Raw genomic sequence first — 25,072 nt, 5'->3', positions numbered from 1 at the left:
AGGCTGTGTTTGTTATGCAGAACTGAGTGCTACAGTCGTACTGTAACTAATGTACTTGGACTGCTGGCATTTCTCCACATACACCCTTTTGAAGTTCACTAAAAGGATTATCAACTTTCCCAAATTGTACATAAAAAGCGGCAGCGACTTTCTTTGTTTTATTTTACTGACTGATTGAGGAGTGAGGGGCAAATTTATTTCTTTTCCGACTTCATCCACAGTTTTCTAACGTTCTTCCATGATTTGGGGAAGTTTGGGGAGTTGAGTGAAACTGAGTGAAACTAGGGAAAGGTGCAAGTCTGCCCCCCCCCCCCCCCCCCTCCCTCCTGAGGATCTGGAGATGTTAATGTGGGGCAAATGGGCTGCGGCAGTGGGGTGACAGCAGGGATGTCAGCGGGGCTGCGGAGCAGTCACTACGGGTGATAGGTGTCAGCTGGGAAGATAAATAATGTAATGCCTGTGGGAAGTAATAGCAGCCGTATGATTCGAGCCAGTGACACTCCTGGGGAACGCTCCATTCTAATGGAAGACAAATTCACAGCCGTCAGCTGCTGCTTCCAGTGTCAGCAGCCCAGCAGACGTGGACACGAATGAGGCGAAAGGAAAAAGGAAGGAAGGAAGAAGAAGAAGAAGAAAAAAAACCCAACCATATCAAGATTTAATAGACTGTTCTATTAAATCGGTTTAGCCTTTAACGGGTGAATCTACACTGATTCAAAGGAAAGACAACTTCTGCTCCACAGCTCTCTACGTACTGAAACTTTGAAGCATGCTGTATGTCTGGTCACTGGACACTCAGTGATATCCCAGCATGTGTTGCCCGTCAGTTGTTAAAGTCAGAAATAGCCTAATTGCAGCTTTTTAAGGATTCAATATGGATTCAGCCTTAAAACCTATGACCAGTCCAATTCGAACCATCATGGCTTTAGTGGTATTATTTTGTCAGCTGTCATGAAGAAACTTGCCACCTGCCACTCCCTAATGGAAGTCTGTCTATCAATCAACTCTCGGTCTTGCACCTCTCAACACTCGCTGTCTAAACCAAGAGGAGAAACTTTAGATTCAGTAATTCTGAGGAAGACTTTTGTGAATATTGTGATCAGTTAGAAGAGGACTGTAAGACCTTCAAGGATAAAAGTCTAGCTAGCTATGTGGCTGTAACTGACGTAGCTTGGCTTCGGTTCAGAGCAGTAGATGAGTTGCGCTGCTACTCTAAGAGAATCTAACCCAGCTGTTCAAAAGACCGGCTCCAAGACGCCATCTTAACTGGATTATCTACTGGATAACTGTTTGCCCTAAACCTACTGTTGTGTGTGTGTGTGTGTGTTTTGAATTGTGAAATTAGCTGCCACGTTTTTTTGTGGAATAAGTTTTTTTTGCCAGTCATGTTTGAATAGTCTGCTCCGACTTTCTACAGAGAAGCCAAACAGTTGTTAGCTAAACATGAAACATAGCATCAAAATAGAGGAACGTTACGCCTGTCAATTAGCAAAAGTAGCAAATAAACAAAACTAGCATTACTCAATATAGCTTATGCTAAAATGTTAGCACGGAGCACTGAACAAAACTAGTATCGTTCCACAAAGTATATGCTAAAATGTTAGCATGTGGGATATGACGCTAACAAGCTACTGGGGATACGTGAATGACTTTGTTGTCAACACGACTCACAAAAAAATTGTGAAGCTTGTTGCTTTAAAGCCCTGAATGGACGGACAGAAAGATTTAAGATTTCAAATCACATGACTTTTGCTACGTTTACACTGCTGACCCCTCTTTAGTTTGAAAACACCTGCCTCGCCTCCTGATTGGGTCTTGGGACAACCAGCGGTGAAAGATGAAACATGAAACATGGATGACGAATCACAAGCGTTGCTGACCTTGTTGTCTTTGCGAGCAGCTGTTGTGCAGATAAATTCTGCATTTTAATGCTACAACTGCCTTTGCTGTTTTCTTTTGTAGTAACTTCTGTAACTTACCAAGTAGACGACAGAAAGAGTATTAGTGTGGATGCAGCCAAAGACTGAACAGAGGAACAAGCAAAAGGTGAGTGAAATACAGGGGAGGGAGGGAGGGAGGGAAGTCAATCGAGAAACGATGGCAAAGTGGCTGGACAAGAGAAAAGAGGAGGAAAAAGAGAGAGAAAGAAATGAGCAGATGGGTGAACGAAGGGGGGGCGGGTAGATTAATCTGAAGAGCGGCAAGGCGGTCAGGGTGAGAGAAAATGAAAGAGAAAGAACAACGTCTCGCAGGGTGAACCCTCCGATGGCACTCATTTCTGGGGTCGTCTCAGCCTTAATCAAGGCTCTGAGGCACCCACGGGCGAGGCGCAGCCCCAGGAATGTGCTCCTGTAGTCTGCAGAAGGGTGATCAATCAGAGCTGGTGGCTGCCACGCAGATGCTCTGCTGTACCGTAAGTAACACACACACACACACACACACACACACACACACAGACACACACACACTGAAAGCGACAGTGATGAATTAGGAAACGCTCAGACAGTTTAGGAGTCGCTGACTCTCCTCATCTGCATAATAAACTGTCGCATGATCTCATCTCACTTTGTTCCCCCTTTCTCTCTTCTCTGACTTCAGTTTTCTCTTCTATCAACCTTTGTCTGGCTTCACCCAGATGCACTTTAACCGTTTGCAAACACTGGAGTTTCATAGATGAGCTTGAATTTGAGTTTGTCCTCTAGTTTCTGCAGCTTTTTTCCTGCAAAACCTCAGAAAATCCAACTTTATTTGGGTAAACATGGCAAAATGCAATATAAAGCGCCTTAATTTGAGGTGACGGGACACTGTTTTCTACACTGTTTGCTAAATAGAGTTGTGTATTTTTACCTAAAAGCAGTCCCCAAAGTACAGCATTAACTCGAGCATGAAAAAAAAAAGAAATTTAGGATGTGCCTTCAGTGGTTTTTTCCGGGAACTCTTGCTGTAGTATCTCCCTCTGTCCCCCTGCGAAGCAGAAAAGAGCTGTTGTTCCTGTTACTGAAGAACCAGGGCACCTTGAAAATAATGAGATCCTATTGGTGAGAAGACACTTTCTCATAACATCCCACTCGAGTTTTTGTTGACACCCAACAAGGTCTAAAAACAAGCACGACGAACAGCAGAGCGAGTGGGAGGAGGGAAAATAAGATTTAATACGCACACACACTTAGGCTGCAACTGTGAAACACATGCACAGCGCAGATACTGAATGCCAACGCTGTTACATAAAGTTTAGTGGTGAGATAACTTGTTACTTGAACGGTAACTTAGCCTGAGAGTTTGTACATGTTTAATAGTCTTTTTTAATAATTCAGGCTGATAATAGGCTGACATGGTGCATGTTCTTGAATACATTTGCATTTAATCAAAATATGATTAAAGTAACTTGTTGTGGTGGAGGGTGAAGAGGGGCACGCAACTCATTTTTGCCCCAAGGTACCCTGGGGCATCCGGCGCTGACCCTGGCCTCTATTAAACAACTATTCAGTTGCCTGTCATGGGCGACGCATCCTCTCTCCAGCGTGTGTGGACTGTTTTAATTTCCCACTCACGGGTGAATGTTCAAGCAGTTCTCCCTCACAGTTATATGATAATCTAGATAATCAAGCTGCATCAGAAGAGCGAGCAGCTTTGTCTCGACGCCGTGTCTCTATTCCATACATCGATCTGCAGCGGTTCGACGCAGACAAGCAGCATCTTGTTTTATTTTCCCCTCATAAAGAAAGCTATCCCTCCACTTGCTTCCTACGTGCATTATTTTCTCTTTATTTATGGAGGAGGGCAGTATATAAGCTCTGTGCATTACAGACTCTATTAATCACAACCGTGTTCTGCGCTCTGAACAACCACGAAGTTCAAAATGCTGAGACAAAAAAAAAAAACGGCTGATTCCAGTTTCCCAGAGACTGAAGATTTTCAGACTAGAGGGTGGATCAATTCAGAAATTGACTTTTGGGATTAACACGGCAAAAAGGAAACCTACATGAGATTTCATTTACAGTTTCACAAAGTTTCACTGAGGGTGATTTTAGCCCTTAGAACAACCTTCATTTCAACGATGCTAATGTCACGCAATCCCCATCTACACGGGATTAGAGCCGACGACCACTCAAGCAGTCCTAAAACGATACCTGGGTTTCAGTGCAGATGATTTGTTTTATGGAAACCTCGCTCTTCAGAAGTTTTCGCATGTGCACAAACCAACGTACAACTCCTCCAATACCCTGGAGGAGAAACCGAAAGCGTCCCGTTTTGTTCAGTTCGTGGAGACGGTCGGACGCAGCCGGACGGAGACCTGTTCTCGTGCTGCTTAATGTGTTGAAATGTGACCACATTCATTTCATTTCACTCAGTTTCAACATGATGTATCCCCCAGAAAAGATGAAGCTCAGAAATGTGTCATATCTACTGCATGAGAGACGGATCATCCGAAAACCTTTTTAAGATTTTTTCAGTAAGATAAAACAAACCGGCGGCCTGTAATCCTGAACGCTGCACACATACACATCTACTGATTACTCCTACAAACAGTGTCTGTATCAGACTGCTCTCCTTTTCTTTTCTTTTCTTTTTTTACATTTAAAACATTTTCCGTCTTGTCACAGTAGAGGCATGAACCCCCCCCCCCCCCCCCACCCACCCCCCCCATGCTGGACAGGTGCAAGAAACAAAAGCTCTGCTCTCACAGCTGTGGCGATGCATCTGCAGGTGGTGGCCATCACACATTATGCATTTAAGGCCCCCCCCCCCACACCCCACCCCAGACTCCCCACATCCTTTGAAACGTCTCGACTGGCCTCTGCTCCAGGTGGAGTGTCGTACCTCACCGCACCTAGTTTTATGATCTTTCTGGGCGCTCGTCCCTGATTAGAAGTGCGGTAGAACAAAAGAAAATGAGGACCTGCGCAAATTTAATACCAATTCATTACCACTCCTTTAGAGATACGACTAATGCAGCATTCAAAGACCACTCGAAGGCAAAAAATGACTCAAAAAAACTCATTTGGTGTGCAGTACCGAGAGAAACTTTCCCGACTTTTAATTACTTTATCGCTCTCATTTTCTCTATCTTTATAATATTTTAGTGTGAAGCAGAGAAAGGGAAGGGAGATGGAGCAGGACCTAGACAGCAAAAGAAGAAGAAGAAGAAGAAGAAGAAGAAGAAGAAGAAGAAGAAGAAGAAGAAGATGGGGTGGAGGAGATGTATTGTTGAGTTGTGCTCGTTTTTTGGCCAGGCTCGCTCGGGTGCTTTGGGACGGCGGTTCCCGGGACGAGGGCGGTTACGGCCCATGAAAAACAGGATTACACAACTCTCTCTCATCCAATTAATTTTTCCGCCTGTTTGGGGAAATAAACTCTCCTTATCTCCCCACGCCATCGCTGTGGAAGTCTTCACCCTTCCATGATGGAAGGGGAGTTTCCGATCCAACTCTGGAGAATACTGACGAGCGAACCGGCCAACCGCCCCCCCCCCCCCCCCCCCCTGCCAACTCCAGCGTGGGCTCATCAGAGAGGATTGTTCCACATCCAATTAAAAACTGTGCAGAGTAAATTGCCCAGCTCAGATTCATCTAAGCTATTGTTAATAAATGCAAACACACGCTTTACTGGTTTTTGTGAGGAATTTTAGAGATTTTTCTTTGACCATCTCTGCGACGCTGTTTTTTTTTCCTCTCTGAGATTTTGGAGTTTTTCTCTTTGAGCACACTTTGTTCTCGTCGTGGAGCAGTGTGTGCAGAAAAAGCAAAAGAGTATGCTTATCTAAGCCAAGGGCGATTCTCAAGGTCACAACCTTCTATTCCTTGTTTCGCTGTGGCCTGCAGTGAAAAAGTGCACAGCAGCAACTATGATACAACTAAGCCTCCAGCTCTGGCCAAAACATTGCACCAGTGTGGGCGGCCCAATCAAAGTCTTGCATTCTTCTCTGTGGGAGTTGCAGCCCCCGGTTAAAGATAGCAGCCTGGAACAGCACATCCTGAAGTCTGGATTAGGCCTGCCAAGTGTAGATTCCCCTTCTCTTTCTCTCTCTCTCTCTCTCTTCTTCCAACGGCTGCTCCAGGAGAGCATGTCAGTTCATCTCAGCATAAAGATGCGCCAGGGGAAAAGCCAAGACAACCCCCATCCACTGTTGAAGCGCCGGCGTAGGAACCAGGAGTTACCCAAGGGTGCACCTCCCAGCATCGCTCCGAGTGGTCAGCTTGACTTTAACAGGCACTGTGGGGAACTGTGTGTGGTTATTCAAAGACGAGCAAGCAAACAAGTCCGAAGACAGAAAACAGAGGTAACTGCCAGGCTGTCACAGGACCGACTTCAAGTTCTGTATTCATCAGAAAAGGCTCATCTATAAAGTACAGCAAAAACACCACAGGAATATCCCATGTAAGTGAAGCTTTCTTAAAATATTTTGAATCATTTTTAAGAAATTACTAGAATTGATGATCATCTCCAGTTGCTATGTGCAGGTTTTCACGTGTTGTTAAGTGACCATCAATTAAAAACATCCTGCACATGTTTCTGCTGGAAGGCCTTTTACTATGAAGCATCAGTGCAAGTAGCGTTAGCTTAACAACCATTCTTCACCTCCGTTCTCCTCATTGGACGACAAATATCTCTGTTCTTTCTAACAATAATTGCTTTAAATATTCTCCTTTTCCTCCTCTCACTCTTCTGAACCAAACCTAAAAAGAAAGTAAATCATTAAATTCTAATGCTCCGGAGATGATGAAGAAAAGAGGAGCAACAACCCCGAAGTATGTCAACTATTTCAGTTTCTTCCATCAGAATTTTTTCCACTGTGATGTCAAGTGATGTTTTACAACAACTTGTGAGTTATTCTCCATGTTTATGATGTAAATACACATTTTTCAAAGGAGTATGAAAAGGATGTTTCAACGGGCTTACGTCCTTTCAGCTGCTAAAAGGCTTTTAATGTGCAACATATGTGCAGCAAGTGTTGGGTTTCATTAATGGCTTCTTATTGGTACAGACCCAAAGGCTGCAAAAATTGAGGTAAAGGTAAATGGACTGCACTTTTCTGATCTTAGAGACCACTCAAAGTGCTTCACAAAACATGCCACATTCACCCATTCACACACACACACACACACACACATTCATACACTGACGGAACAGCCATCTTTGCCCAAGGACACTTTGACATGAGAACTGGAGAAGCCTGGGATCGAACCACACACCAGACGATTAATGGACGACCTGGTCTCGTTAGAGCGGGAAAGGGGACGAGACCAAGAGCGGATGGAAAAAAAACAGGACACCAACCAAGTGAAAAGGTTTTCTGGAGAGTGGATGAAAACAAAACACGGATCTTTCACCTTGTGGCCGGGAACTTTGCGGAAACTTCAACCACCGAACAAGTTGATTCCATTTGCCGACCGAATTCTCTCATCCCACCCACAGGAGAGGTCAGTTCTCCTCTACGATCGCACTAGCACCCAACTCAACATCAGTCAATCTCGTCTTGAGCTGTTCACAAAGAAAGGAAGAGGAATGCAACAACCCCCCCCCCCCCCCCCCACCCACCCCTACACACACACACACACACACACACACACACACACACACAAATGCAAATGCAAAAGTGCCTCTATTAAGCACACAGCTGTGTGTGAATGTGGAGGAAACTGAAGCAGACTGTGAAGAAAATGTTCAACAAAAACACAATCAAATGTTTTGAAGTAAATCTTGGTTTAAAGCTCCTCCAGTGTAAAGGTCTGTGTCCATGTGTAGTGTGATTATAGATCAGGTCTAGCTTCTATATTAATACTGTGAAAGTATCAAAGCCTCAGTCCACAGAGAAATGCACACAGCCTGTATTCAGAAACTGAGCCTTAAAACCAGCCGTCAGGACTTCTGGAACTTTGTGATGTCACAACAAAGCAGTCACCAAGCCCCGCCCACCTGCACCCACCATCCAAACCTTTACAGGATTTGGTTTCTCTGAGTGTTTTTACCTGAAATCTGTTATATTTTTATTGGATCACTCAGAAAAAAGTCAGCCAATCAGAGGAGAGGCTCAGAGCCTCCTCTCTTCTGATTGGCTCACCGTCCTGTTGTTTTTATATCTTCTGATGGATCAACACTTCAAAATAAAACACTAGAAAAGTGTAAAATATGGCCCTTTAAGTTTGCATTAGGAGCTAACAGTATCAATATCTTAAAATAGAAGGCGATTTAAAACTAAAAAAAATGAGAGCTGTTGAGGTAAATATTATTCCTGACCAATATTTGAATATTTACAATATATTCAACACAGAAAAGGTCACAAGCTGAGCAGAGCAGAGCTAACACTTTAGCAGTGCTTCAACAGGTTTAAAAGGAAGATAAGGATGTCTTCCCATCCCCAGACAGAGCTTTCACATTTGGATGCGAGCGGCTGAGAGCGAAAATATTTCCGTTTGACATCATCATCTCCAGCAGCCTCCAGTCCCAGCCCTCATTTCCCAAGTCGCTTCAGCGTCTTCAAACGCCGAGCAGAGTGTAGAGGATATTTAGCAGTACCATTTCAAATTTTAATCCTACAAACTTTCAATTTCACCGTAGCTGACATGAGCAAAAAAAAAAAAGAAAAAAGCGCTGTGTGAGAATGAAAGAAAAAGAGAGAGATAGCGACAAGCACTCATCAGCGGGCAGCAAGCAAGAAGACGAAGAAAAAGAAGGAGCTGAAGAAGAACCCAATTACCCATGTGGGGGAAGCCGACCATGGGGAAGTGGAGCGCCGGGGCCTGCCTGTTCTGCGTTCGATAACCCTCCCCGTGTCATCCCTCTGTGTCAACCAGAATTTTATCAGCCACTCGGAAGGAAGAGACTGCTGCCGCATAGGCAACAACAACAACAACCTGCAGCCAAAAAGAGCCGCAAGCCACAGACGGAGACGAGAATTAAGAGAGTCAGGCCGCCACGGGGACGACTGATATGTAACACACGAGCTGAAAGGAAATGGAGTAGTGTGAAATACTAACACACACGGAGGGATTCATCACACACAGAGCAGGAAGGAGGAGTGTGGAGGAAGAATGTTACAGGCATTAAAAACTAGGGCTGTACCAATATATTGGGTGGGATATGATAGGCCTCCGCTGCTTGTACCGCATGTAATCTGCTCAGGACTCCTGCTCTGAACGGGATAAACTGTTTACAGAGATTCAATATTAGCACAAATTATCAGCGATAACCGAGTTAAAAAAGCTGCAGCTCTGCGTTCAGATTAAAATAACATAATACATCATGTCTGCTGCTGATGTATTTTAGGACAAAGAGAAGAAACTAATAACAGTTTTGTTTGCTGCTCCAGTCAAGACGCAAGAGAAGAGAGGGAAGAGATGTTATTTTAGCTCGACAATATAAACTGCTCCACAGTAATTAAACCACCGATGTGTTGATAAATCAATAAATCATTCCCACATTTTTGGTAGCAATGTGTAATGGCTGTAAGATGTAAGGTTTGTTGAGGGCGGTGCTGCCGCCGCGGCCTCATAAACACACCAGACGACCTTCACTTAACGTTTTGCTGCAGCACAGTGTAACGTCAGCCCGCATCAGCCCATCAAAAAGTAGCAACAAATTAATTAGGAATGATTCATTAATTTAAGTTCATTTAGCATTTTGCTGAGAGATTTCTTAAGACTTTTCAAACCCTGCACAAACCCTGGAAAAACAGTTTGGGGGGGAGGGGTCAGAAGTTCACAATCCTGACCAGCACAGCTCACGTGACACGACCTCCTCAGCCGCATTTACCTAGACAACACGAACCTGGGCATTTTCCGGAGCAGAAAATGGAAGCTAAGGACTGAGGAGCAAGAAGAAGCAGAAGCTTATTGTGCAAATGGAAAGAAATGTCAACATGAGAGCAGCTTCACACCGAGGACAGGAGACGGTGATGCTTTCCGCAGGGATGTAGAAACACTAATGGGCTCATAGTCGGATACTGGAGACGTGTTAAAGAAGCTAGGTGAGAGGAAATGTTGGTTGGATTGATGTTGGGTTAAAGCCGTCAGGTCAGAGGTCAAGTTTAAGTTTCCATCACCTGTCAATTTAGATGAATGTTTATCATCAGATAAACATGACATGAGCATAACTTTGACAATTAATCAATTCCACAGCTGCACACCACTGGAGTCACAACTGCCCCCCCCCCCCCCCCCCATGGCCCCTCATTTTAGCACACATTGCCATGACAACTATAAACCCTGTTAATCCTCCCATGAAGACACTACAGTGAACTGCTGTTGCCCAAAACTCCCCTATGTGGGGCCCCTGATGATGTGTGCTGTAATTAGCATCTACCCATCGCCTGCATGTGAGGCATTCGAGGAACATCCGTAAATTGTAGCATCTACCGACAGTCTGTGTGTGAGGCGTTTAGCGGACATCTGTAAATTGCAGCGTCTGCCTATAGTCACGTCCTGGAGGCTTCGATGTGCTTCTGTTCCCCGTGTCCAGCTTGTGTTTCACACACCATCAACAAACATACGAATCCGTGTATGATGATTATTTCGAATGAAGGTTGAGAGCCGTGCTAGTTACTGGAGTTTCCCGGGAGAAACTTGAAATACGGGAGTGTTGCTGGGAAGAAGCAGGAGAGTCGGTGGATGTGAGCACATCGAAAGCTGATCAAACCAAAAAAAAAAAGACAAAAACACCAACTAATGATCTCAGTTCTCCTGGTAGCAGCTTCAGTCACCTTCAGGTCCGCAGCGTTCACACAGCCGTTTCCAGTATGGCAGTTTCCATTTCCATTAGTGACCGAGTTCTTCCGGAGACCTCTGGTCATCAAAAGTAACTCTGGGAGTTTTAAAATGTTTGTGTCTGGTCTTTCAGGACCAGGAGGTCAGAGACTCTGTGGTCTCAGCAGCTGCTAGTTAAAGGAGTTAAGGAGTCGACAAAAGTTCTTTGAAGGGTTTTGACTTTGTTCTGGAGTTCAGTCAAACTGTAGATTTCCTGTCTCTTCTCCTTTTCCTCACCACAGAGCTCCAGAGGTTTTGACCTGGATGGAAAATATCACTTATTGTGCATTATTTAAATGGTCATTAGTCTCGCAAAGCCTCATCCTTCCTGCGCACGGCTCTAGGCTTTCATTATTACATCAGTTATCAGCCCATTATATGCAAATGACTCATCCTAACTCTGGAACCTATAATGTATAATATATCAATTACACTGACGCTGTGATGTTTGCAGTGAGGGGATATGGAGATATTTCCTAAAGATAGCCAGCCGCCACCTGAGGGACGGAGGAGGAGGAGGAGGAGGAGGAGGAGGAGGAGGAGGGGATGAAGACGCCAAATGCAGAAAAAACAAAACAAAAACAGAGGACAAGAAAAAAGAGGTAAAAGAAAAAAGCAGGAAGGAGAAAAAGAGAAGAAAAAGTAATAGTGAGGATGACAACCCCAACCCAACAATATTATTCATATTCCATCAGTATTAAAAACATGAAGTTTCATAGTAAGATAGAAAATAATAATGCATTTATTATAGTTAAAGTGGGACAAAAAGGATAGTGAAGAGACGGATGATTACCTCAGTGTAATACAATCATACATACAAACCTAATACTGGTTAATTATATTTCATATGTACTGTATATTTACTATGACTGTGACTTGAGACTGAGCACCGTGACTGTGTCGACTGCATTCACATTTTCCACAAGAAATAATAATAATAAAAAAACAAAAAGTGAAGAATCAGTTCGTACGAGCTCAAAATATGCAAATTCTGCGTCTCAGTGTTCCAGTTATTTCAAACCTAAATATAAGAGCTGGGATACTAAGACATCCTAACACGTCTTCTGCTGCCTTTGTGAGATGAAGTTTGAATTATTTTATTCATTCTGTTAAAAAGGGGATATTTGTGGTTAGCACGGTTAGCAGCTTAACCTGAGTAAGAGTACGAGCTTTTAGCCGTTAGCCACGACGCTCTCTCCACAGCGGAGGGGACTGTCGACTCGTGCCACATCCACATCCATTAACATTTATGTTGTGCTCTGTACTCCAGAACGCTGTTACCATAAATACACCTGGAGTGATTCAGAATGTGAAAACTTCTCTCTGGAGTACAACCCACATATATTTAGATCAGCACCGAAACATTTTTTTTTCCAGTTTGTATATTTGGATTCACAAACAAACCTATTTTAAAAACATTCCACTATTTTTATTGTACTTTTTTTTTTTTGTGTGTGTCTTTCTTGGCTGTTTACATTTATAAACTAGTGACAGGAAGATACAGACGGTCAGGTTTCTGTGGGTGTGAACTGATGTGCGAGAAGAGAGAGAGAGAGAGAGAGAGAGAGAGAGAAGCCTTGTTATAATCAGTGGTAGCAACAGAGAGCAGAGGCCGTTTTGGAGTAATGGGACCTGTTTGTGGGAAGAGTCACTTGCGGTGCAACGTGCTGTTAATACCTGGTATTAAAAGCTCAAGCAAACATTGAAGGGCATCGGTAAAGCTAATAAATAATGCAAATCTACTCTAAATGCCTTTCATAAACTGCAGAGAGCTTAGAGAGGGCGTTCTGATTGACCCCCTTGTTAGCACAGGACTCGAGAGCGAGAATAAGAGTTTTCTGAGGACACCAGTGGATTTCAGGTGACGGTCTGTCATGTGGCGGGTCCTCAGCTCCTGGACGACCGTTTGTTTAAACCTAATTAGGAAGTTCGGCAGGACTGATGGTATTTGATTGCAAACTGGATACTGAATCAGTGATTCAGCTGAAAATCAATTCAGCTGCCTCTGCTAACAAACCCCGCATTTATGTTTATGCATGTAATGCTATTTAACAGAAGGCAACACGGGATGTGGCTGAAACGCGGACCGGAGGAGGAGGGAATTAAAAACCCCCGACCCTCCAATTAGTGAACGACCCGCTCTACCTTTCCCCGCCGGTGGCCTGATACAGCGGCTATTAAAAGGTACCAGGATGTAAATGGTTAATGTGCAGGACATATCATCATATCTCCTACAGGGTCATTAAGGTGACTAGAATCAAAGAGTGAACTTGTAATATTACTGGATATAGTTACACACCAACAAGGTGTCATTAGCGTTAGCCGTTACCTGCGCTACACAATTCAACATCAGCCATGCATGGTCGGTACATCTGTGGCCCAGCGACGCACTCCATTGAAAAATCTTCCCCTTTTACAATCAGCTGATTATAATGGTCAGCAGCGGTTCTCCAAAGACAATAGTGAATCAGGCGGCGCGCACCTAATCACATCTCTGTCTAGCTGCATAATAAGCCAATCAACATGTGCTGTCAACATCATTTCTATAGCGTCACACTCATGCGGTTGACTCCCCCGGTGGATAAGAACGTGCCCCCCCCCCCCCCCCCCCCCCCCCCCCCCCCCCCAGACGACAGCTGATTCACACAATGTGCGGCGCTCGGGGTCGAGCCTTATAGGAAGGGAGAAGACGGGACTTTGTTATCGTCGGTCTTCTTCCAACACAAAGTGCAATTTCACTGTTTGTCCTGAGCCTTTATCGTTCAATGTGCCACGAGAGGATAAGAGATCAACAGGCAGGTAAAAGTTCCACATGGAAAATTCTTGCTCCTTTGATAAAAAAAAAAAAAGAAAAAGAAAAAAGGAAAAGCTCCATCAGTCGCCTTCAGCGTATCAATCCTGAATCTCCCCTTTGTGTGCAGAAACATCTGGCGTCCCCAACAACACATCGCCTCTTCTCCTTCAGAATATATATATTTTTTTCCTCAGCCTGTTTTCATTTATCGAGTCTGTCTACGGTCTTGCTCGTGGTATTTAGTGGGCTCAGTCTGCCTCACCCGAGATACACACACAGATGGTTTATGTCCTCCCCTTAACTTCCCCCCGAGTCTGATAAAAGAAAGTAAATTTAGAAACCTCAGAGGAAACAGACGGCTGCAATGACAAGTGTCACTACTGCAAGAGGAAGAATTCTCACTGTTACACTGAACTGTCAGGAGCGTTCATAAAAAACAGACTTTTAATTTATAAATACGATGAAATGTTTCTTTCAACAAAAAAAAAAAAAAAAAGAAAAGCAGCGACAAATTTGTCGTCGATTTATCGACTCAATAAAAAAAAAGGTGTAAAAAAAATCCGTCGCTGTTTATTACAACAGCTGCTTTACAACGAGCTCAAAATACCAAACCAGTGATTATCGCCAAGGTTGTTGCCAAAGTCGAGACTTTAACCACCGGGCGCCTGAATGTTGCCGTGAGAAAACAATATCATGATGGAGCTCCATCCGCCGCCACTGTCCGGTAGTGAAATCACTGCCCAAGTTATTAAGGCTCATTTGAAGACTGACGGTTGTTTGTCGCCTTAGCTTTAGTGCGCCATCTTAAGTGGCTAGACTTTCAACTTCCAGGAACAGGAAGCCGTGACGGCGATCGCCGAGAATCGATTCGTCGCTGCCTTCCTCTACAGGTGGAATGATGTTTCTGTCTGTTTTAGTCCTTAAACGCATAAAGGAGTTAGAAGAAAAAAAAATCCTTTTCTTTAATGATTCAGCTTTGATGAGAGGTTCATGTTTAAAAGCCAAGTGGTTAAAGTTATAGGTCCATGAATACTGTATGTCTGAGCATTAAATATGAAGCAGGAGGGGGGAAAAACTGCCTACCAGCACTTTTAAAAACAACTAATTGCTGCATTAATCTGGGGGATCTGGCAAACCTAAAAGCAAATACTGTTGTTCTTACATTTATTTTTATGTATGAAATAAACAAATAGAGATAAAAGGTGTTAGTTATTGAGCTCTGTGTCTTTGCCTCGTCGTAAACATGAGAGTGGTGTCAGTTCTCTTCCTCTAACTGGTGGAAAAGAAAGCAAATACACTCACTTCCCCTGAAAGTCAGACCGAGTCTTTTAAGGTTAGAGGAAAGGTTTTAGTTTGGATCGATTGATTGATTGATTGATTGATTGATTGATTGATAACTCGCCTCTCACCGACGTCTCTGATTTAAAAATGGGTGGTTTTCCTCTCCATGCTTTACAAACACATGCAGACAGAACAACAGAACAAAAATAACAACACGGCGTCTCGTCGGCGGCGGCGGCAGCAGCAGCACGAAGTTTAACACACTCTGCAGTTTCTGGCGCTGTGTTGTAAACGCTGGGAGGGATTTGAAGAGCTTCCACTTTCGGATGCAACCTGCGTCCTCTAAGATCATCGGATCTTTGACGGGCTCAAAATAATTGAATCGTTGTTTTTATTTTTTCCGTTTTTAAGAACCGGGTCCTCTTCGGCGCCGTGTTGCAGGAGAATGTGAGAAAAACAGTGTTCGATGTAAACGGTATTCTCTGATCCGACATCTTGTTTGAAAATATATGGATATGCCTTAAAAAGTGGATACAGCACCCGGCCCCTGCTCCCAGTATTTATGAATAGGCCCCTCAGCAGTACACGGACCTCACTGTGCCTCCACAACAACAGGCCTCTCCAATGCTGACAAATTCAAATAAGTCATGGGATCAAGAGAAACTGCTCTCTGTTAATGTGCCATTTAAATGCAAAGAGTCATTCTGCCTCCTCTAGTTAGTTTTTTTCTAGTCTGGGGCCGGTCTCATCAAAGCCGGCAGCCAGAAGAGCGGGGACAGGCAAGAGGGCAGAGGGTGGAGGCAAAAACCATAAAATGTTTGAAGTTCTGCTCAGCAAATGAGCATCATGTTCAAACCCCAAGAGGGAAGTTTGAAGGGAGAGGAGCCTCAGAAGTTTAGTTTGCTTTGCTTCCACTTTGCCGAAGCTTTGAGCATTTTGGACCAGCGCCGCGACAGCATTCGCGGCTCAAAGGTGATTCATGCCGAAACCAAAGCCGCCATTAATGATGACTTCCTACGAGCCGTGTGATATTTGCATTCTGTCTGTTTGAAATGGCAGGGCTGAGTGTTTGAAGAAATCTAAAAGCAGACATTATCTCTCCGCGTGGATGACGGCGCCTCCGCTGCTCTCTTTTTCTAAATGTGAAAAGGTCTGTTCTCCTCAACGCTAATATACGTGTTTCCACCTACATGTCCAACCAGCTGCATATGGAAAATAAATAAACATTTCCTTTTTTTCCATTTGTTTTGAAAGTTGATATGCATATGACTGTCTGATCCGCCTGCTCTCGCGTGTCTTCTTAAAGGGCAAGTGCTGACACGTTTCACTCTGATTTACAGATGGAGCCGAACTTTCTCTCAACAAAATGAGATAATGAGGAATCAAACAGGACTGTGAGAAAGACTAAACTGTGCTGAAGTCAACCGACACTTTTTTATTTAAAAATGCAAACGCTGCAGACGATGCATAAAATACATGAGCTGGTCGTGCATGAAGGCGCTGTACGTCACGTCAGTCGTTCAGGACGCGGTGTACGGCGGGCATGAGACGTCAGGGAGCTGAGACCGCTGCTAACCACTTGTTTCTCTGATAACTTATGAACCAGACGTTCAGGAAGTTTTTACCAGCAGCCGAATTTACCGCAGAGGTTTCCTCCTCTCCATAAGCAACGCACCAGGGGATTAAAACCAGTAAAAAACACAGAATAAAGCAGTTTTACGTTAAAAAAAATCAGTGATTCGCCAACTCACTTCAGTGGACACAGGACGCCTTGGGAGCTGAGCTGTCTGACATTTACGCAGCTTTTTTTTCTTTAATAACCTAAGACCCAGACCTCCAGTGACTAAAATCCTTCATCTGGTTCAAATACATAGTTGAAAATGACCAAAGTGTAAAAAGTGTACCTTTAAAAATGTGGCTTAAAAACTGGATAAAAGTCCATTTTGAGCTTCTGGCAGGTGAACACGACGCTGACGCTGACTTCTCTAAGTTTGAGAATTACTGGAAACATTTTGGATAATGTAAGTTCACAGGGGGGGGGGGGCAAAAAAAGATCCAGACAATTGCCTCCTGACTGGAGAAAGAAAGAATAAGATTTTTTGACGAATTATCCGACACTGACGGTTTTAAAGTACTTTTAACTGCCTCCATGTCACAGCTGCTGCGGTTCGGATCAGTGGGACAAACTACAATAACTTACGTCCTGCTGTTTTCAGAACACAACGCCAGCGTGTACCTGTCCCTTTCATCTCGCATGCAGTATGTTGGCCCGACGTCTCCCCCTCCGCTGCCCGCTGAAAACCTCCAGAAAGCCTCTGATCTAGACCAACCGTGGAGATATCGACTTAACTTTAGTCAATTCTTTCTTTTTTTTTTTTTTTTGAGTCCTCCGTGGGTTCAATTTAATTTAACTCCAATAAAATCTCCCTCAAGGGCCTCTGAATCTGCTTTGCTTTGCTTAGCACAAGCCCGTTCAATTTTACTATCAAAAGAACAGCAGAATCACTGTCTATCACACACAGCGATCATGTCCGCTTTCCCACAACGCTGCAGACACTGAGCCTCGGCATCTTACACCCTGCATTACAATGCTGATAAGCAGACTGAAACACTATCATGAAAAAAAAAGAAGAAGAAACTGCAAAGCTGAAGGGGCGTGACGTGTTCCTTCTTAGCTGCAATGTTTCATGTCATTGGTATTCCACCGGCTGGTGAGCACAAATCAATACTATTGAGCCGCTGGTGCCCAATAAACTAAGTTGTTGTCTCAATTTCAGTGTCTTTAGCGTCTCTGAAAGAATTTAATGCCCTTGGAAAAATTCATGGTGAAATGTATTTTTGCAATGTTTAAAGCCCCCCCCCCCGGGGAGAGAGCGTGACCTTGAAGATTCCTCCTGAGCTGCAGGATGAACCCGAGGTTTGGGCAGATGGATTCTTTTTCTTCACTAATGTTTGAGAACAAAACAGAGACGGCCGACTTCATACTTGAGACTTAGAGGTGAGGTGCAACACTTTGACGTCAAATCAATTAGACTTGCTGAATTTCACACTGATGCAGTGATATATATGTATATATATATATAGAAACATAAATGTGAAAGCTTAAAGCAGGTTATATTTAATGACTTGCTAGATTCCACATGAACAGAACAGGTACTTAATACTGTGCAGTAGTGCTGGGAACATTTGGCCACAATCATTTTTATCATCATTAGTTGATATTAGTAAATATCACAATATAAATTCCAGTTTGTGGTGACTGACGCACTGAACAACGACAAAGACCAGAGGTGGACAAAGTACTGGAATACTTGCTTTTAAAAATATAAATACTTAAAAGTCCATATTTTACATTTTTCCTGTGTTTTATTTTAAAGTATTGATCTGTGAGAAGATGTATTTGTGGTTTTAGTTTTACATCTCCTCTCTCAGGCTTCTCTCTGGAGCTCTAGTAACAACAGGTCGGTGAGCCAATCAGAAGAGAGGAGGCTCTGAGCCTTTTGATTGGCTTAATATCTAGTATGTGATCTTGGCACACAGGAAAGTTCAACATCCAGTACAGCGGCTCTCGAAGGGACAGAGGAGGATTGGAGTTAGTGTCAGTGTGGTGATAGCAGCTGGTCTTTAACACAGCCTGTAGTTTATGTTCGACCCTCGTGAGTCGGCTCCCACTTCTCTGATGACGGGATCTCACACAGCCACACATCAAATCCTCATCTCTCATCCAGCATCATCTGAGAGGAACATTCAAGTCGTTCAAGCATGTGCTCATCCCGCCTGAAATCGACCTTCTCTAATGGATAAAAAGAGGATAAAAAAGAAATAAAAACAAGCAGCCTTTGTGGCGCTGCCAGCCCCTGAGGAACACCAGGAAGTGTAATCAGCAATGACCCATGCTAGACTCCACCAATCCCAGGGAGTTCGTTAACATACCCAGCCTGCCCCCAGGGTGGGTATGTTAACGGCGGAACAAGCACTTGATAACTGCGAATGAATTATGAAATCCCGGACGTGTGCCGGCTCCTTCCACGAATCGCCACAGTCCCCCCCCCCCGAGTCAGCAGCACCGTTCACACTGGCTTGTTTTGTTTTCCTCTCGGACGTGTGCTTGCACAGCGAATCCTGAGGAAAAAAAAAAAAACAGACCGCTTTAAATAAACATGTATGGAAAATGTCAGCGCAGATTGGGAGCAGGCCACCTGTGTAGATGCATGACAAACTTAAACAGAAACGCAGCGAGGGACCCGACGTGGGAAAACAAGCTGTCGGTGGGTTCACGATTGGAACCTCGGGTCCGAGGTGCTAAGATTGTTTGGTATAAATCACCGAGGGAACCTGGTGAGCGTGCACACGTAGCCTGTAAGTCCATTTCAACATCCATTAGCATCCAGCCTGAGTGGAAATAAAGCGTGTTCGCACTTTTCTTGAAAGACACGAGTGAGAGACGGCTGTGATTCCTCGTGAGAGAGGCCGGATTTCACAGCGCCTCTGCGATGTGCTTGTGTAATCACCGTGAGTCAGCGTCTTCTTTATTTTCTTTTTTAACCAGGGTGATCATGTTTGGAGTAACTCTTACATCACTTTCTAAACTTTTCTACTGTTACTGGAGAGGAGGAGACGTTCGCGCTCAGCTGGGTGGAATAATGGAAGATCGGGTGGTTGACGGAAAATCAATGAGCAATTATTTTGATAATCAATTATTGTTTCTGTCAAAATATCCCAGATTCTAAGCTCTTATTTATGAGAATCTGCTGCTTTTCTTCATCATATATGATGGTCAACATAGTTTATTGAATATATTCAGGTTCTGGACTGATGATCGGACAAAACAAATATTCAAAAAAACAATAATTAGATTATTGAATAATGATTTCTTTTTTTGCCTCTTGGAAAAAGTTGTGTAACATGTTAACAAAGAATCTTTTAAACATGGAGCAGCATTAGCATTCCTGTTGACTTGTGTTTCTAACCCTGACAGATGAAAAGTCCGACTTTCCACTCTGAGGAAAATATTTGTCTCTTCAGCTGCTAAATGCTCTCACTGTGTGTGTGTGTGTGTGTGTGTGTGTGTGTGTGTGTGTGTGTGTGTGTGTGTGTGTGTCTGCTGTTTGGTGCTGGGTCCCTTTACAGAGTCTGAAAAATCTGCATTGTTAAAGAAACAAATAGAAAACTCAAATAATCTTACAGCGTGTTTTTGTCAAGTTTTTTTGGGCCACTTGGGGGAACAAAACAAAGTGCACAACACAACAGTGATTTATGATCCAGGTGTTTCAGTGAACATCCAGCAAACACACAACAACAACAACAACAACAACAACAACAATATTCATTCGAGTTGTTGTTTTTTTTTTTGTCCGTGTGGCAAAAGCGACTGCGACGTTCTCTCTCCTTTCAGATCCTAAAATGGAAATTCAAGCCAATATAAATCCAATATAAATCCAAAATAAAGCCAATGTAAATTCAAAAAAATGTATGATTGAGTTTTTGGTCTCAGACGAACAGTTTGCAGAACTATTCTTCAGGGTTAGACGTGAGAACAATTTTCTTTTCTTTTCTTTTCTTTTCTTTTGGTGGCTAGCTTAAATTGATTGAAAGGATGTAGGGAAGCATATATAAGCATTGTGCTTCTGCCTGAGTCTGTTCAGTCACTACTAACACACTTTGTTGTTACTGTCTGTATTGCCTATATTTAATGAGTGAATGCTCAACCTAAACAAAGAGCTACTGGAGGACAGTTACCAGGATAATCAGCTCCATAGAGTTGAGGGGTTGGGTGATAATTCTCTGTATGAGAAACATATTTTATAACGTGTAAAAAATATTGATGAGTGCAGCTTTAAGAACTGATATGACTCGTGCATATGGTTTTTGTCTGCTCAACAAAGCACCAACACAAGTTGTTCAGCTTCCAACTAACTGACAAAAACCCTGTCACCTCCGGTTTTGAGTTGAGACTGAGAAGTGAGACAGAACGGCTCCATCCTCTTTAGTTATTCAGCAATCCCCTGCATATCTATGAACCTCTTTATTCTTTGCACCAAAGGGCTTCTTGGGTGATTCTTTGATAAGTGAATAACTCTCAAAAAAAGCAGCACAAAACACAGGAACCAGCCGGGTCTGGAGGAATACGGTGCAGGCAAAACGCATCCCTGTCTGTCTGGAACACAGGAACATATAGTCAACTTTGTATAATGCATACAGTGCAGCAAGACAACCTGTCGAAACACAGTCTATTTGTCACAACAGCTTCGGCACAAGGTGATGGAGGTTCGCAGACTCCCCGAGGGCGACGCACCCAACAGCCACCGTGTCCGTGCACGGCCAAGCTGCTTTTTTTTCTGTTTAACATCCAGCCAGAGTCTGTTAGTTATAAATCATGAGTGAGTTCAGGAGGCAAATCCCCATCTCCGATGCAGATACATCTGAAATGCATTGTTATGCTTGGCGTCAGTCTCAGCTGAACAGAACACGGAGAAGTCCGGGTACAAGTTTCCAAAGTCTGAACCAGGAGCTGACGCAGCGGTGTAACTTTCACAGCACCAGCAGCGATAATAAAGCGGCTCCTCGTCTCTGGACCCTTCCACATTCAGAACCGCACCATCATCCTGCCGCCACTACTGTTGAGGGGTTTGGATGTGACGTCCCCGCCCCCCCCTTCTGGTAGCTGACACAAACAGTCCCATTCAGTTTGCAGTAAATTTGTCTTAATTAAATGTGTCATTATTTTTATTCGGGACATTCACGGAGCTCCCGTAACGAACCGTCTGAAAAACAACACAGCACATAAAAGCCGCGGTAACTCTGCTTTATAGTAGTCTGGTGGCTTATTGTGTCAGCGTCGTGTTTCTGTGCCCAAACAGCATTGTTTATAACTCTGTTTCTAGACTCAGCTGGTAAATATCTCCAGACACTCGGTGCTCCTTTTGGTTCATGTTTGTTTTTACAAAATATGAATTCCCAGATGCGAGCCAGACTGCAGAGCTCAGACCGTCGTGGGTTTGACTATCTGTCCATCAGACTCGCTCATTAGCAAAGTAAACTTTACCTTGAAAATGACATCTTCATAGTTACTCTACCCACAGCCGTTCCTTTCCTGTTCCATCAGCAGATATTCCTCAAATCATGACTCAAGAAAGCGTTTGTTTTCCTGAGGTTCATACGTTCATACGTTCATACGAGGCGTCTTCTGACCGGGTGTTAATAGCTGCCGCACTCGAAGCCTGAACTTCAGTCTCTCTTTAAAGGCGTCCGAGAGGGTGATTCATTTGTTTTTTTTAACAGACAGAAATTGACGGGAGTGGTCATGTGAAGAATTTCAAAAACACACACACACACACACACACCTGGTCAGTCCTATCAGCAAACGCAGCTCTCTCTATTCTGTCACTGGAAAGGTGAACGTGAGGAGCTTTCAGAGGCTCTTCCTCCAAACACACACATAAAACGTCACTGTTCTTTCCATATTAACGCTCAACAATCACTTGAATCATATTCTGTTTAGTAGTTTTCACCTTTCAGTACGAAGAACATTGAGTTTTACTGTTTCATCTTTCACTGAATCCATTTTTTCCTTCCCGATACGTCGGCTTGACGTGAGCAAATACACCGATGACGTGGAATCTTTTCTTTTATTGACCGTCAATCATTTAAAAAAAATCAAAAAATTAGTGGATTTTTACAGAAAAACAATCAGTGGAGGTGACTTGATGTTTATCAGCCATGAGCAGCGTCTGCAGGCTGAAGCACCTGTGCCGCCTGAGAGGCAAAACCCAGGGTAAAAAAAAAATATCCTCCAATCATCTTATTTAAAACTGAACTGCCTTATTGCTGAAAAGTGTTGTACTAATAAACTAAGTCGTCACACAGACATTAATAATGCTCTATAATGGATCCGTCCAAACCCCCCCTTGTAATAACCCCCCCCCCCCGCTGTGCTGCTTTCTTCTGCTCACTGCTCACCTGGAAATTAGCGCCCCTAAAAGTTGCTGCAGAATCAGTGAGAGACTCATTCAGAGCGCCTGGAATAGTCACTAGAATAGATGTTCATTTCCCTTTATTACTTTTCACATGAGAGCTGTGTAACGTGAGCACAGTCCATAACTGCAGCGAGCGTCTCCTCTGCAGCAGATGTGCATTACACACCGTGGTCCACAGCTCCCACACTACAGCTTTGTCATTGTCAGTCTGGGGTTTTTTTTGGGGGGGGGGGGGGGGGATTTTCGCGCCGCCGGGCCACCGAGGCGGGTGCGGTCATAAACCTCAACTGTGACACATATTTGAAACCTACCTCGGAGAAGATCCGGGGTCGGGTGTGGCCAATTGTAGGTCCTGATTAGCTGCCAGTCAAAGTCATCGTCTTGGCCCTGGCGGTACTCACACAAGCCAGGGTCTGAGTCCTCATCAAAGGTACAGCCAGCTGCAGAGAGGAGAGAGCAAACCTCATGAATAGCAAAAAAAAAAAAACTTCCAGCTACTGTCAAACTTTCTTTGCTTACACGCTACCAGGAGAGAAGTGTGGAAGGAATGCTTCACAGACCCTATTAGAGAAACACCGGCGAGATGAGTCCTCGGTTACATCACCACGGGGCTCACTGTAAATGTGTTAATACGTCAAACTCCTGAAGAATCTCTGCAGCCATAAACGAAAATTACAGCTAATGGTTGGCACTGGGTGGTCAGCGTGGACTGCCTATCTCATCTGTTCCCTCAAAAATCTACTGCCATTTGGTGCAATTAGCCCTGTGGTGTGAAAATGACACAGCAGCCACGGGTCACCCAGATAGCCAGAAATAATGGGCAGCAGTGCCAGAGCAGCGGATGGAGGAGGAGGGGTGGGGGGGTTCTCCATCTGATGGAGGACAACAACAGCCTGGCTCTCAGCCTGTGAAGGTGACCCAACCCTGTCTGGCCACTAATGGTTGCATTCACTATTCTACCATTATCGCACAAACCACAGGCTTTTAAAGCCACTAACTCGGTTGTCAAACTAGGATGGGGGGGTGGGGGGTGGGGGGGGGTGTTTTTGTTTTAATTGGTCAGAAAACACAGGTGCAGTTTAGAAAAATCTAAAATTGAATAGTCTGGACTTGGGAGGACCGGTCTGTGGTCGTGCACGGGTGCGAGCCATATGCTTCACTTCATCCACAGAGCGACGTTTCCCATCGATACAGATGGTTTGGACAACTGTCTGTCACAGCTATCGTGCTCCTCATTGATTAATCTATCAATCATTGGGTCTTTGAAATGACAGAAAATAGAGAAAAGTGCCCATCGGTTTCCCACAGCCCCCTTCAAATGCTCAAATTGCTCGCCTTGTCAGACAACAGTCCAAACCGCAAGATATTGATTTCACGATGATATAAAACAGAGGGAAAGCAGATGTGTCGCTGCAGCGAGCAAACGTTTGCTTGAAGGCTGATTAATTGATTCATAACTGATGAATCACTTGAAAGGAAAAGGTGTGTTTTTATTTCACAGATTGGAACTTCGGGTCGACGGTTATGAAAACATCGTTTTGAAGATCTGAGGAGGAGAACACGACCTCTGAGAAAATCTGTGAGGCCAAGTTAAAAACTGAATAGACAGCAGATATTTTTCACATGTCAAACACAGGTGTAACTGATAATAGCAATAATTAAGGCAATGCAATAATTACTGGGGCCAGGGTGTCAGTAATGTTGTTAGTTCCACCTGTGATTTTCCTGCTAATATTCAAACGTCTGTCAGTCCGACTAATTTGGGAACGATAAAGACACGAGAGCGGATCTGCTGCTGTGAGGAAATCAAGATTCAGGTCAGCGAGATTTATACAGAACCGACAAGATGGGCAGAAATTTGACAGGGACAAAAAGAGGAACAGAGGATGCTCATTGATCAAAGGGTTAGGGTGACATTTCAGTGTCATTTAAAAATACAGAGAGCTCACTTGAAGCTTTCCAAAAGGGAAACCACAGAGACTACAGCCACTGTTAGGAACACGGTGGCACAGCTAAAAATACAGCACCAGTCAAAGGTCTGGACACACTCTCCCATTCCCAAACTACAACTGGTACTGTATGTCCAACGGGGAAATAACCAGTAACAGTGAGATTACCACGGGTTAGCCACATATCATAGCATCCCCGCTGGTTTGCAAAAAACTCTGCACAAGCAGGAAAAGTGAGAATTAATGTGACGAGTGCTTCCACAGAACCAAATGAGTCTCCTGAGGTTCAGAAGAAAGTGCGCCTCGTACAGATCCACCCGCCCAGAGAGC

At 43.9% G+C, this 25,072-nt stretch overlaps 1 protein-coding gene across 1 annotated transcript in view; it reads right to left on the bottom strand.

The window, feature by feature from the left end:
- The window catches only part of LOC111230536 (receptor-type tyrosine-protein phosphatase U-like), a 197,375-nt gene that overhangs the window by 118,627 nt on the left and 53,676 nt on the right, over positions 1 to 25,072 (bottom strand). The window contains exon 2 of the mRNA XM_022757294.1: positions 23,105 to 23,233. Within this exon, the coding sequence (XP_022613015.1) occupies positions 23,105 to 23,233 (129 nt within the window). The remainder of the gene's footprint in view (positions 1 to 23,104; positions 23,234 to 25,072) is intronic.

Source organism: Seriola dumerili, unplaced genomic scaffold (assembly GCF_002260705.1).
Source record: "Seriola dumerili isolate Sdu_G_001 unplaced genomic scaffold, Sdu_1.0 BDQW01000273.1, whole genome shotgun sequence".
Taxonomy (NCBI): domain Eukaryota; kingdom Metazoa; phylum Chordata; class Actinopteri; order Carangiformes; family Carangidae; genus Seriola; species Seriola dumerili.
This window is presented reverse-complemented; position numbering and strand designations above follow the sequence as displayed.